This window comes from Oncorhynchus mykiss, chromosome 21, assembly GCF_013265735.2.
Source record: "Oncorhynchus mykiss isolate Arlee chromosome 21, USDA_OmykA_1.1, whole genome shotgun sequence".
NCBI classification, from domain to species: Eukaryota; Metazoa; Chordata; class Actinopteri; order Salmoniformes; family Salmonidae; genus Oncorhynchus; species Oncorhynchus mykiss.
The window spans coordinates 45966489-45981435 of NC_048585.1; the positions used below are offsets into that span (position 1 = coordinate 45966489).

Below are 14947 nucleotides of genomic sequence, written 5' to 3' on the forward strand. Positions count from 1 at the left end.
GGCCTGGGATGTGGATTTAAATGGATAATTAAATAAACCAATATGTAATTTGTGTTAATTTTATTTTACCCTTATTTTACCAGTTAAATTGACTGAAGTCATTCTCATTTATAGCAATGACCTGGGGAATAATTACAGGGGAGAGGAGGGGGGATGAATGAGCCAATTGGAAGCTGGGGATGATTAGGTCGCCAGATTGGGAATTTAGTCAGAACACCAGGGTTAACACCCTTACTCTTACGATAAGTGCCATGGGATCTTTAGTGATCACAGAGAGTCAGGACACCCATCTAACATCCCATCTGAAAGACAGCAATCTACACAAAGCAATGTCCCCAATCACTGCCCCAGGGCATTGGGATATATATATATATTTTTAGACAAGAGGAAAGAGTGCATCCTACTGGCCCTCCGACACCACTTCCAACAGTATCTGGTCTCCAGAGACCGATCAGGACCAACCCTGCTTAGTTTCAGGGGCAAGCCAGCAGTGGGGTACAGGGTAGTATTCTGCTTGCTTCCTTACCCTGTAAGCAGTCTATTAACAAGAGAACACAGCAATCCTTGCTTGGGTTTTGTTTACCTGGTCACGGTCTCCATCTTTTTAACATTGATAGCACAAAACCAATTTAACTGAATATCTGTGATATTAGCATATTTCACATTTCATGTCCAAATCATCTTAAACTAACTTTATTGAGCTAGACAATCAATTTTTGGCACTGGGATGATTTGGACATGGAATGTGAAATATGCTTATAAAAAAAATCGGGGATATCCACTTGCAGTGGTTTTGTGCTATAAACCAAAGCATGGACTGCTGTCTTGCCTTGTCCATTGACTGCTTACAGGGTAAGGAATCCAATGTACGTTTGTAATTTCGGTGATTTATCCCTTTTAAGTCTACTTTTGAGACATAAGACTACTTTTGAGATGTGCAAACATGTGCCAAACTTTACATTTTTTGAGTGTAATGCCCCTTTAGTGGATGTGCAATAATCTAGAACAATCTGATTAATCTAAACTTCTTGTTATCTTGGCAGATAAACGTCTTGGCAGATAAGAAAAGAAAGAAGGCTGCATCAAAAGCTAGGGTGGAGAAGCACAGAAATCCAGAGCTGCTTGAGCAGCACAGAAGAAAGGAAAGAGAGGTATAGAGAGAGGAAAAATTGCAGTCATGAGTGGTTTCAGAGTTGGAGTGCTGATCTATGATCGATTGCAGAGCTCCCACTCCGGACACTCTTAAGCAGTGCAGTTAGGGTCCTCGGGGGAATCTTGGGGATAAACTTATTTCTGTGCCTGAAAAAGAACACATAAAACATAAGCCCAAAATGCACCACCAAAATGAGTGAAATCACATTTCCTATATCTCTTTTCCACTCAATCAATCTAAACACATTTACATTTGAATCATATAGCGGTCACTCCTATCCAGAGTGACTTGGCGTTAGTGCATTCATTTTACGATAGCTACAGTAGGTGGGACAACCACATATCTCAGTCAAAGTACGTACATTTTTTCTCAATAAAGTAGCTATCAGCAGTCAGTGCTAGCAGAGTGCTAGCAGAGGGGGAAAAACTCAAGTGCGAGTTCACAAAAGGCAAGTGAGTTAGTATTAAAAATCTACACTGCTCAAAAAAATTAAGGGAACACTAAAATAACACATCCTAGATCTGAATGAATGAAATATTCTTATTAAATACTTTTCTCTTTACATAGTTGAATGTGCTGACAACAAAATCACACAAAAATTATCAATGGAAATCAAATTTATCAACCCATGGAGGTCTGGATTTGGAGTCGCACTCAAAATTAAAGTGGAAAACCACACTACAGGCTGATCCAACTTTGATGTAATGTCCTTAAAACAAGTCAAAATGAGGCTCAGTAGTGTGTGTAGCCTCCCTACAACACCTCGGCATGCTCCTGATGAGGTGGCGGATGGTCTCCTGAGGGATCTCCTCCCAGACCTGGACTAAAGCATCCGCCAACTCCTGGACAGTCTGTGGTGCAACGTGGCGTTGGTGGATGGAGCGAGACATGATGTCCCAGATGTGCTCAATTGGATTCAGGTCTGGGGAACGGGCAGGCCAGTCCATAGCATCAATGCCTTCCTCTTGCAGGAACTGCTGACACACTCCAGCCACATGAGGTCTAGCATTGTCTTGCATTAGGAGGAACCCAGGGCCAACCGCACCAGCATATGGTCTCACAAGGGGTCTGAGGATCTCATCTCGGTACCTAATGGCAGTCAGGCTACCTCTGGCGAGCACATGGAGGGCTGTGCTGCCCCCCAAAGAAATGCCACCCCACACCATGACTGACCCACCGCCAAACCGGTCATGCTGGAGGATGTTGCAGGCAGCAGAACGTTCTCCATGGCGTCTCCAGACTCTGTCACGTCTGTCATGTGCTCAGTGTGAACCTGCTTTCATCTGTGAAGAGCACAGGGCGCCAGTGGTGAATTTGCCAATCTTGGTGTTCTCTGGCAAATGCCAAACGTCCTGCACGGTGTTGGGCTGTAAGCACAACCCCCACCTGTGGACGTCGGGCCCTCATACCACCCTCATGGAGTCTGTTTCTGACCGTTTGAGCAGACATGCACATTTGTGGCCTGCTGGAGGTCATTTTGCAGGGCTCTGGCAGTGCTCCTCCTGCTCCTCCTTGCACAAAGGCGGAGGTAGCGGTCCTGCTGCTGGGTTGTTGCCCTCCTACGGCCTCCTCCACGTCTCCTGATGTACTGGCCTGTCTCATGGTAGCGCCTCCATGCTCTGGACACTACGCTGACAGACACAGCAAACCTTCTTGCCACAGCTCGCATTGATGTGCCATCCTGGATGAGCTGCACTACCTGAGCCACTTGTGTGGGTTGTTGACTCCGTCTCATGCTACCACTAGAGTGAAAGCACCGCCAGCATTCAAAAGTGAGCAAAACATCAGCCAGGAAGCATAGGAACTGAGAAGTGGTCTGTGGTCACCACCTGCAAAACCACTCCTTTATTGGGGGTGTCTTGCTAATTGCCTATAATTTCAACCTGTTGTCTATTCCATTTGCACAACAGCATGTGAAATGTATTGTCAATCAGTGTTGCTTCCTAAGTGGACAGTTTGATTTCACAGAAGTGTGATTGACTTGGAGTTACATTGTGTTGTTTAAGTGTTCCCTTTATTTTTTTGAGCAGTGTATATCTTTGGGGGGCGCTGTGTTATTATATAAGATACTATTTGAAGATGTAGCATTCCAGCCATTTTAGAAGATGGGCAGGGACTCTATTAAGATGACATATACTATTATAGAGACTATAGACTACTGGTATATATATATATATATATATATGTTTTATTCTATTTGATAACGGGAACATGGTGGTATGGTAACACAATCGGTAACACAATTACAGGACATCACTGTCTGTGTTCTGAAAGAGGGAGAGCATGTAGAGAAAGAAAGAGGAGAAAGTACCATAGATTTCCTCTTCGCTCCAGTCGCTGCCTCCCTCCCCACACCATTTCGTATAGACTGCTTTAAGCTTGACTCTGTACTGGCATCTCTGGTCATATGAAACCTTCCCTGGTACACGTTCCAATTGTATTTCCTTACCCTGGAAGAAACATACACCGAACCATAAGTGGAACTCAAAGTGTACTATTTGACTGACACACCCATGCACGCACACACACAGCAGATGTCCAAAGCCCTTTATTCTAACACATTCAGTAGGTCTGTAAAAACAATGCAAATACTGTCCAGTGACTAAAGCTCTATTTTTATTGGTGTAATTCGCATACGTGGCCGGTCTCAGGTTGACAATAGCAGAACGCCCATCCCCTCATCTGACACATATTCTGTCTGCAGCCAGCTAATCTTAGGCCTCATTAGCTGTGTATTTGTTCATGGATCATTAAGTATGATTACAAAACACAGTTTCTGAAAAGTTCCCTGTTGCAAAATAGATTTTTATCTCCGTGAGACTAACCTGTATAACAATGGCACGGCTGAGTGGCGTGCAGTGCCTTTGGAAAGTATTCAGACCCCTGGACTTTTTCCACATTTTGTTACTTTACAGCCTTATTCTAAAATTGATTAAATTGTTTTATTTCCCCTCATCAATCTACACACAATACCCTATAATGACAAAGAAAAAAAATAGGTTTTTAGAAATGTTTGCTAATTCATATAAAAAAAAAACTTCAATATTACATTCACATAAGTATTTAGACCCTTTACTCAGTACTTTGTTGAAGGACCTCAAATCAAAATCAAACTTTGTCACATGCCCTGAATACAACAGTGAAATGCTTACTTACAAGCCCTTAACCAACAGTGCAGTTCAAGAAAGAGTTGAGAAAATATTTACCAAATAAACTAAAGTAAAACATAATAAAAAGTAATACAATAAAATAACGAGGCTATATTCACGGGGTACTGGTACCGAGTCAATGTGCGGTGGTACAGGTTAGTCGAGGTCATTTGTACATGTAGGTATGCGTGAAGTTCATAGATAATAAACAGTGAGAAGCTGCAGTGTAAAAAAAACAATGGGGGGTGTCAATGTAAATAATCCGGTGGCCATTTGATTAATTGTTCAGCAGTCTTATGGTTTGAAGCTGTTAAGAAGCCTTTTGGTCCTAGACCTGTTACTCCGGTATTGCTTGCCGTGCAGTAGCAGAGAAAACAGTCTATGACTTTGGTGGCAGGAAGCTTGGCCCCAGTGATGTACTGGGCCGCACGCACTACCCTCTTTAGTGCCTTATGGTCAGATGCCGAGGAGTTACCATACCAGGTGGTGATGCAACCAGATTGGTGCAGCTGTAGAACTTTTTGAGGATCTGGGGACCCATGCTAAATCTTTTCAGTCTCCTGAGGGAAAAAAAGGTGTTGTCGTGCCCTCTTCACTTGGTCTTGGTGTGTTTGGACCTTGATAGTTTGTTCGTGATGTGGACACCAAGGAACTTGAAACTCTTGACCCACTCCACTACAGCCCCGTCGATGTTAATGGGGGCCTGTTCGGTCTGCCTTTTCCTGTAGTCCACGATCAACTCCTTTGTCTTGCTCACATTGAGGGAGAGGTTGTCCTGGCACCACACTACAAGGTCTCTGACCTACCTACAGACTGTCTCATCATTGTTGGTGATCAGGCCTACCACTGTTGTGTCGTCAGCAAACTTAATGATGGTGTTGGAGTCGTGTTTGGCCACACAGTCGTGGGTGAACAGGGAGTACAGGATGGGACTAACCACACACACCTGAGGAGCCCCAGTGTTGAGGATCAGCGTAGCAGACGTGTTGTTGCCTACCCTTAACACCTGGGGGCGTCCCGTCAGGAAGTCCAGGATTCAGTTGCAGAGGGAGGTGTTTAGTCCCGGGGTCCTTAGCTTAGCGATGAGCTTTATGGGCACTATGGTGTTAAACGCTGAGCTGTAGTCAATGAACAGCACTCACAGAAGTGTTCCTTTTGTACAGGTGGGAAAGGGCAGTGTGGAGTGTGATTGAGATTGCATCATCTGCGGATCTGTTGGGGTGGTATGCGAATTGGAGTGGGTCTAGGATATCTGGGAGGATGCTGTTGATGTGAACCATGATCAGCCTTTCAAAGCACTTCATGGGTACCGACGTGAGTGCTACGAGGTGGTAATCATTTAGGCAGGTTACCTTCGCTTCCTTGGGCACAGGGACTATGGTGGTCTGCTTGAAACATGTAGGTATTACAGACTCGGCCAGGGAGAGTTTGAAAATGTCAGTGAAGACACTTGCCAGTTGGTCTGCACATGCTTTGAGTACACGTCCTGGTAATCCGTCTGGCCCCACGGCTTTGTGAATGTTAACCTGTTTAAAGGTCTTGCTCACATCGGTTACCGAGTTATTCCACAGTCGTTCAGAACAGCTGGTGGTCTCATGCATGCTTCAGTGTTGCTTGCCTCGAAGGCAAAAGGCATTTAAAAAGAAAGGAGGACCAAGGCACTCTTCATATAATTAATTAAAATGCCTTTATTCGTATGGCATGTTTAATAGAAACAAAGTTTATATGAAGAGTGCCTTGGTCCTCCTCTCTTTTTGATTACCAATTTACCCCTTTTACCAAAGAGCACCTTCTAGCTACCAAAATGTACTATTGTGTACCTTAGTAGCGCTTCCCTTCCTCATCTTTCTACTAGAAAAGGCATTTAGCTCGTCTGGTATGCTCGTGTCACTGGGCAGCTCACGGCTGGGTTTCCCTTTGTAATCCGTAATAGTTTTCAAGCCCTGCCATATCCGATGAGCATCAGAGCCAGTGTAGTAGGATTCAATCTTAATCCTGTATTGACACTTTGCTTGTTTGATGGTTCGTCTGAAGGAATAGCGAGATTTCTGATAAACATCCGGAATAGTGTCCTGCTCCTTGAAAGTGTTAGCTCTAGGCTTTAGCTCGATGCGGATGTTGCCTGTAATCCATGGCTTCTGGTTGGGATATGTACGTACGGTCACTGTGGGGACGATGTCCTTTAGTCTTCTTGGGTATGACGCTAGAAGCTTGGCACACCTGTATTTGGGGAGTTTCTCATATTCATCTCTGCAGATCCTCTCAAGCTCTGTCAGGTTGGATGGGGAGCATTGCTGCACAGCTATTTTCAGGTTTATCCAGAAATGTTAGATCGGGTTCAAGTCTGGGCTCTGGCTGGGCCACTCAAGGGCATCCAGAGACTTGTCTCAATTCCACTCCTGCATTGTGTTGGCTGTGTGCTTAGGGTTGTTGTTTTTGCTCTAAACTGTGGGACCTTATATAGACAGGTGTGTGCATTTCCAAATCATGTCCAATTAATTGAATTTACAACAGTTGGAGTCCAATCAGGTTGTAGAAACATCTCAAGGATGATCAATGGAAACAGGACGCACCGTATCTTAATTTTGAGTCTCATAGCAAAGGGGCTGAATACTTATGTAAATAAGGTATCTGTTTTTATTTTTGTTAATTTGCAAAAATGTCTAAATCTTCTTTCTCTTTGTCATTATGAGTTATTGTGTGTAGATTGTTTTCATGGATATATAAAGGGTGACATAAATAAATAAAAATATCCACACATCCAGGGCTTACCAGAGACTCTTGACACTTGTTGTATTTTAAGATGAAATTCCAGCAGTGGACAGCGCCTATGTCCGGAGGGTCCCAGCTCAGGATGAGATTCCTACCTTCCTCTGTGATCTTCACCTTAGGGGCCGGGGGCTTGACTGAAGGGAATCAGACAGATAGTATAACATTAGATAAATGAGAGTATTATTAATAAACAGTATTGCATACTTGAGAGAATAGTCGTATCATATAATTACTCACTGGTTGGTCTACTTTCATAAAGATAAAGCTTTTTTATATTGACGACTGTCACGAACGTCATCTTGAAAATGACCGGACCAAGGTGCAGCGTGGTGAGCCTACATTTTTCTTTATTTTTTAAACGTCGCCAACAAAACAATAAACAACAAAAACGAACTTGAAGCTCCGTAAGGCTATACATGAATTAAACGAAGACAACAACCCCCAAATGAGAAAAGGAAAAAAGGCTGCCTAAGTATGATTCCCAATCAGAGACAACTATAGACAGATGTCCCTGATTGAGAATCATACCCTGCCAAAAACAAAGAACCAGAAAGCATAGACTTTCCCACCCGAGTCACACCCTGACCAAACAAACATAGAGAATAAAAGGATCTCTACGGTCAGGGCGTGACAACAACATTTTTACTGACTTCACTTCCTGAGGCAAATGTGTTTGAATGTTTTTCAGATCATACCATGAGGATATCGTAAACATTTGTTTTTAACTGTTAAAAAAATGTGGTATGGAGTTATTCTTACCATGATATCTAGGAAGCACCAGGAAGTTATTCTGTACAGATAAGCCATCGAGAGTCCCATTGACCTTGAAGTAGACGTCATATTGAAGGAAGGATCCTCTCAGGTGACATCCTGTCCTCTGACCATCTCTGTACTGGTACTCACTGCATGCTGCTATGTGGGAGGGACCAAGGTATCTGAAACATAAGGGATGAGAGGGATGACAATCTGTCACTGCTCAGCTAAACCGACACAGCTCAACTGACAAATATTCAGTGTTCCAGGAGTTATTTTACCAGTTCAGTTGTTATCCGTTGAATTGGGTAGGGATGTATTAGGGGATTTTGACAGGAAGTAGAATAGTTCTCACCCATAGTAGAGCTGGAGGTCTGAGGCCTGATTGACTGGAAGCCAGCTGCAGTTCATGGCCTTAGAGGAGTAGAGGGAACACTGGAAGTTCTTCACCAACTCTGTTATAAATAAATAAATATATATATTATATATATTTGAGAGAGAGAGAGAACAGACTCATGGCAGACTACAAAAATAGGATCTGACAAAGAGAGAGATGGAGATTGAAATGTTGACCTATTAAGGTTTTCCATCCAGCATAGCCTTAAGCTGTGTGGCTGTTTGCTCAACCCTGTGTTCAATATTTTATTGGATGTACAGTACCTACCGTAAACTAGAATTAAATGCAAGGGAATTTCAAACATGTAAAACAATATTAATCGCAGCACATTGTTCATATTACAGTAGACACATTGGATATAGTTCAGAGGGGTTCACCTGTCCCAATTCATAAAGGGAAAACTCCTTCCACTTAAGCCAACTTTTCACTTAGTCATGCAATGATTTCAGAGGGAGACTAAGTGAAAATTCAAAGTTAGGATTTGCCCCAGTGATTGTTACCTACCTGTGGGTTTAGTGATGGATTTGCTGACAGGTTTGCTTATGGTTCTACCTGTACAGTGTTTGGGGTTTGTTTGCACTGTGTAATTCACTGCATCTTCCGTAGAGAGTCTATACTCTTTATACAACTTCAAAGTTGTCTCTACTTTGGGTCTCCTCTGCAAAGAAAAATGTTATCTGTAATTTCAAATTCAGTGTTATATCTAAGATTAATATGGTGTATATTAAAATGGCCTACAGGTTAACATCACTTCATATCAGATGTTTCTCATACTTTAAGATGTTATAATTTATAAAGTAGCTATAAAAGAAAGGTTTTGAAATTGGTGAATAAATATTTTACTTGGCTTTTGATATAAATGTAATTGTGATTCATATTTTGCATTTGATTGTTTTCTATAATATGCATGAATATGTGTCCCCATTCAGTCTATGCGTGCAAACCAGTCTGTAATTAAATAAATTCCAAATTAATATTTGTATTAAAATAAATGTCCCTTTCGTGGGCCCGAGTGAAACAGTCGACTCACCTCTCCGATCGTTGTAGTGATCATGTAGTTCACCTTGCATGATGCATTTAAATTATTTGGTGCGTTCCACGACAGCTTTATACGGAATTCAGACTCCCACGTCAATGACAGGTTGAGCGGCTCAGGGAGAGCTGAAGAGGTGACAAGAGATGAGCAGTGTAAACTACTCTGTATGGCAATGTGATGACCGACTGCTATATATATTGATCCACAAATCTGTTTGGAGTATGCCCTACTTAGAATTTCTGAACATTATGACTCACGGGGGCAAAGTAACAACAAGCATAACCCATATGCTTTATAGTTAGGCTACATCAAAAATAATAGGCAAATAATCATAGCCCGTTTCAAATTAACATGTTACAATGGATGCAGATTTGGCTCGGGAATCCAACATGTACTTTCATTTTAAAAGGCTTTCCTACTGAAAATGATTAAACAACTTCTGCCACATACAGTAGGACTTAAAAAGGTAATGTAAAGTTCACACAATTGCATTACCTTTTTCAGCTGCAATCTCTGTTGCGACGAAACGAATAAAGTATTGTAGAACCAAGATACATTTCAAATGTTTCAAAATCATGTTGTCCTGCACGGAATTCCAAAGGTAAGGATCTCAGAATTGTCAAGCAGTGGTCTCCCAAACTGAGAGAACAATGCAACACTGCCTCAGATCTGATTGGTCACAGGATAGTGATTGAGGTCTCGATCACAGAGGTTATAAAAAGCTCCGGAGTACTGCTGGTAATTTGTTCTACCTGAAAAGTGATGAATATACATACTGCTGGGAATTGGGCAGGGCAGTGTGTGTGTGTGTGTGTGTGCATGCAACCAGACATGTTGATTCTTGCCAAAGCAGGATTCAGGCAGATTCATCTCAATTCATTATCTTGTTTTCGGAAAACCAGCTGGTTGCCACAACACTAGCTAACCCTTCCAGCAACCCCTTCACAGCGAGGTGGCTTCTTACAGGCAGAAGGCAAGTTCTTAACTGACTTTTAAAGATGGAATCCTTAATGCCCTTACAAAAAAAAGATTGCAGTTTTGAAACTGCCATAAAAGTGCAGTAACTGAAGTCGACTATTGTATTTTGGACACCAAGGTAAAGAAGGTTTGAAGTTGGATATTCAACGGATATTCACGCTTTCAAATGTAGTTTGAAAGCTATTGACTTGAGCCACAGGCTCCAAATAAGTGTCATTATGTTGGAAAAATTGCGCAGGACGTTGCACAGGTCTATTTTCATGATTGACATTAATTCACTTTCCAAAGCTAATAAACATGTGGAAATTGTGAGCAGCATTTTTTATTCTTAGTTGAATTAGTTAGGGAGCGTGAACAAAGTACAAACTCTTTTTACATTTGAATTTCAATAGCTCCTTGGTCATGTGACCTACTTGACCCAAACAAGGTCCAGAATGTCCACTGACTGCCCTTCTATATTGCACACCCTTTAGTTTGTCCATTTTCATCTAACAAGATTTTACATAAATTTTTCAAAATGTAAAATTTCAATAGCTCCTTGGTCATGTGACCTAGTGACTTCAAACAAGGTTCAGAATGTCCATTGACTATACCTTCATATCGCACACTCTGATGTTTGTCTACTTTCATATCATGCTATTAGACTTAAATCTGTAAGCTTTGCAGGCCTTCATTTCACATGGGTGTTAAACATTTAAGTTAACAAATGTTCCAGCCTCGCAATAACTATCTTTCACATGGACACTGAAAAGATCCGCGAATGGCTGTATGTGGAATGGATCAAGGATAGGAGAGGTGTTCGAACAGAGGTGCTTAAAGTAAGGGGCACAGGTAGGCCTCATGAAAAACAATGTTTCATATGCTCTTTTTATTCACAGTAATAGGCAGTGATTTGTTAGAGTGAGCTTGATAAGGTGAAATAATTATTTTCATAGCATCACTTTCATATACTGTATATTAAGACAAATCCTTCTACGTTGAGTATTAGAACACAGTTTCCATAAGCTGATAATGACTTGATTTGAGTGCATTCACAACAAGCCACCTGCAGACAACTTACAAAATGCAACAGTGCATTTGAGGGTCGTTTTTCTGATGAAAATAGTTATTTGATGCATGGCCTACTATTTCTAACTGGAAAAATAAATTCCTACGTCTTGTGAGTAAAATCCTTTTCCCAAAATGGATTTAGGTACATGTTTGTGAAGAGGTATGAGGGTTGTGATATGGGTCATTTAATAGCAAAACCATTTAAGGGATCAATACCAATACCAATAACCATCAGACCAAGTGTTTTTGGTTGACCCTGCTGGACAGAAAGAGAAGAAGGAATCAGAACACGCTGCATTCAAATTCAGGTCTTAGTTATTCCATTGTACTGGATCTAATACATAATAGCATTTTACCTACATTCATGAGTGTAATATTTTTTGGGACATACTGTGAAAAACTCTTGGCTGCTGGCTGTGTCACTTTCAGACATGCGCAGACCAGACTGAAAGGGGAAGGGTAGCTCTTGACTTGATCCACAGGGGTTCTCTGTAAAGAGAGAGTAATCCAAAAGGCAGACACACCCCTTGACTTTCAATTGGCACCGTTGACCTGTATGTATATTCTCTCCTGATAGGCACTTTAGTCAGACTGTGCACCACAGAGCCAGAGGTATGAGGAGAGACATCCTCCTTTGTATTTATGGGAACAAATATTTCCTAACACTTTGGATCCTATTCTTGGACAGTTAGAAGACACAATGCAACATGTATTTTTTATTTTTTACTAATTACTGTCCGTGAGTAACCTCAACCTTGTGGGTCTGTGGGTGTTTGGGCCAATAAAGTGGCAACTCAATTCTACCAGTGACGAGTCTCTCATGCCCCTATGAACGGGGGCAGAGGGCAATAGCTTTTCATCTAAACCAGTCCTTTTATACCGGAGTACACTAACCCCTAATTGGGGCTCTTTTCTTGACACACAGTAACAGTTTACCAGATAAGAAGTCAAGAAGATCAAAAAGTAGATTGTTGTAAGGGTGTATTACATCCTGTGCTGCCACATTGTCATATCCATTCTGGATTCTGAGTGGTAAAATCATAGTTGAAAAATGCCTCTATGTATGTGTATACATTTTCCCCCAAGCCAAATGGGTTGGAGTTGAGTTCTGCAGAGTTCTGTCATGCTATCCAGGTCTATGCCCAAACAGTTCGAGCTAATACTTTTCCAGAAGTAAGTCTCTCACTGTTTGCAGCTTGTTTACAGACCCCCCCCAGCCCTGGACACCATATGTGAATTAATCCCCCCCATTTATCTTCAGAGTTTGTACTGTTAGGTGACCTAAACTGGGATATGCTTAATACCCCGTCCGTCCTACAATCTAAGATAGATGCCCTCAACCTCACCCAAATTATCATGGAACCCTCCAGGTACAACTTCAAATCTGTAAACTCAGGCACCCTCATAGATATCATCCTGACCAACCTGTCCTCTAAATACACCTCTGCTGTCTTCAACCAGGATCTCAGCGATCACGGTCTCAATGCCTACGTCCGTAATGGGTCCGCAGTCAAACGACCAGTCAAACACTCCCTAAAACACTTCAGCGAGTAGGCCTTTCTAAATCGACCTGGCCCGGGTATCCTGGAAAGATATTGACCTCATTCCGGCAGTAAAGGATACCTGGTTATTCTTTAAAAGTGCTTTCCTCACCATCTTAAATAAGCATGTCCCATTCAAAAAATGTAGAACCAGGAACAGATATGGTTCACTCCAGACCTGACTGCCCTTGACCAGCACAAAAACATCCTGTGGCGTACTGCATTAGCGTCGAATAGCCCCCGCGATATGCAACTTTTCAGGGAAGTTAGGAACTTATCGGCAGACTCAACAGCCTTGGTTTCTCAAATGACTGCCTCGCCTGGTTCACCAACTACTTCTCTGATAGAGTTCAGTGTGTCAAATCGGAGGGCCTGTTGTCCGGGCCTCTGGCAGTCTCTATGGGGGTGCCACAGGGTTAAGTTCTTGGGCCGACCCTCTTCTCTGTATACATTAATGATGTTGCTCTTGCTGCTGGTGAGTCTCTGCTCCACCTCTACGCAGATGACACCATTCTGTATACTTCTGGCCACTCTTTGGACACTGCGTTAACAACCCTCCAGACGAGCTTCAATGCCATACAACTCTCCTTCCGTGGCCTCCAATTGCTCTTAAATACAAGTAAAACTAAATGCATGCTCTTCAACCGATCGCTGCCTGCACCTGCACGCCCATCCAGCATCACTACACTGGACAGTTCTGACTTAGAATATGTGGACAACTACAAATACCTAGGTGTCTGGTTAGACTGTAAACTCTCCTTCCAGACTCACATCAAACATCTCCAATCCAAAGTTAAATCTAGAATTGGCTTCCGATTTTGCAACAAAGTATCCTTCACTCATGCTGCCAAACATACCCTCGTAAAACTGACCATCCTGCCAATCCTCAACTTCGATGTCATTTACAAAATAGCCTCCAATACCCTACTCAATAAATTGGATGCAGTCTATCATAGTGCCATCTGTTTTGTCACCAAAGCCCCATATACTACCCACTACTGCGACCTGTACGCTCTCGTTGGCTGGCCCTCGCTTCATACTGGTCACCAAACCCACTGGCTCCAGGTCATCTACAAGACCCTGCTAGGTAAAGTCCCCCCCTTATCTCAGCTCGTTGGTCACCATAGCAGCACCCACCTGTAGCACGCGCTCCAGCAGGTATATCTCTGGTCAAAACCAATTCTTCATTTTGCCGCCTCTCCTTCCAGTTCTCTGCTGCCAATGACTGGAACGAACTACAATCTCTGAAACTGGAAACACTTATCTCCCTCACTAGCTTTAAGCACCAGCTGTCAGAGTAGCTCACAGATTACTGCACATAGCCCATCTATAATTTAGCCCAAACAACTACCTCTTCCCCTACAGTATTTATTTATTTTGCTCCTTTGCACCCCATTATTTTGTATTTCTACTCTGCACATTCTTCCACTGCAAATCTACTATTCCAGTATTTTACTTGCTATATTGTATTTACTTCGCCACCATTGCCTTTACCTCCCTTATCTCACCTCACTTGCTCACATTGTATTACAATGACTTACTTTTCTACTTTATGTTTATTTTACTCCATGTGTAACTCTGTGTTGTTGTATGTGTCGAACTGCTTTGCTTTATCTTGGCCAGGTCGCAATTGTAAATGAGAACTCGTTCTCAACTTGCCTACCTGGTTAAATAAAGGTGAAATAAAAATAAATAAATTGTCTGGTTCTTACCTGTGCCTAGTTTGGGCAGGTACTTCTCTTTCTGGGCAGGGTTGCCATACAGCAGGATGCCCTTGAAGTCGATGAACACCCAGGGCGATGCCAACGCACAGGTCGTGCATTGGGAGGGAACTACTTGAATTTGCCCAATAACTCCAAACGAAAAATGTGAGTTTCTAACGGTTTCTGTTGCAAAACGTTAGAAACTCACGTTTTTAGTCGGAAATTCTGACTAATGAATACACCCCGGACTTCGGCAGCACGAGAAAGTCTGGTTTCCTTATTTCAAAGTGGGAAGAGTCAAGAAAATAAAACTTCTTCAAAGAAAACGCATATCATAGCGCCATCTACTGTTCTGGAAAGTTGGTGGACATTAATATTTCTCTAAAATCCATTCACAAGATATTGTAAAAAAAAA

At 42.3% G+C, this 14947-nt stretch overlaps 1 protein-coding gene across 2 annotated transcripts; it reads right to left on the reverse strand.

Moving 5' to 3' along the window:
* Positions 1-262: 262 nt before the first annotated feature.
* Positions 263-14827, reverse strand: LOC110500589 (interleukin-13 receptor subunit alpha-2). 2 transcript variants are annotated; one of them, XM_021578007.2, is made up of 8 exons: positions 14542-14827; positions 9255-9385; positions 8729-8882; positions 8183-8282; positions 7834-8009; positions 7075-7208; positions 3465-3603; positions 263-1299 (listed from the first exon to the last, which is right to left on the reverse strand). In XM_021578007.2, the coding sequence occupies exons 2-8, from the start codon at positions 9276-9278 to the stop codon at positions 1256-1258; spliced, it is 771 nt and encodes a 256-aa protein (XP_021433682.2). In that variant the 5' UTR covers positions 9279-9385; positions 14542-14827; the 3' UTR covers positions 263-1255. The 2 variants fall into 2 exon arrangements, with proteins under 2 accessions (XP_021433682.2, XP_021433681.2); XM_021578006.2 differs by lacking the exon at positions 14542-14827 and adding an exon at positions 9756-10662.
* Positions 14828-14947: the final 120 nt, after the last annotated feature.

Coding starts and splice junctions, on each gene's coding strand:
- LOC110500589 (XM_021578006.2), bottom strand. CDS start 9,837: ATGATTTTGAAACATTTGAAATGTATCTTGGTTCTACAATACTTTATT. Junction 9,386..9,755: donor AGAGATTGCAGCTGAAAAAG/GTAATGCAATTG, acceptor TCACCTCTTCAG/CTCTCCCTGAGCCGCTCAAC. Junction 8,283..8,728: donor ATCCATCACTAAACCCACAG/GTAGGTAACAAT, acceptor TATTTATAACAG/AGTTGGTGAAGAACTTCCAG.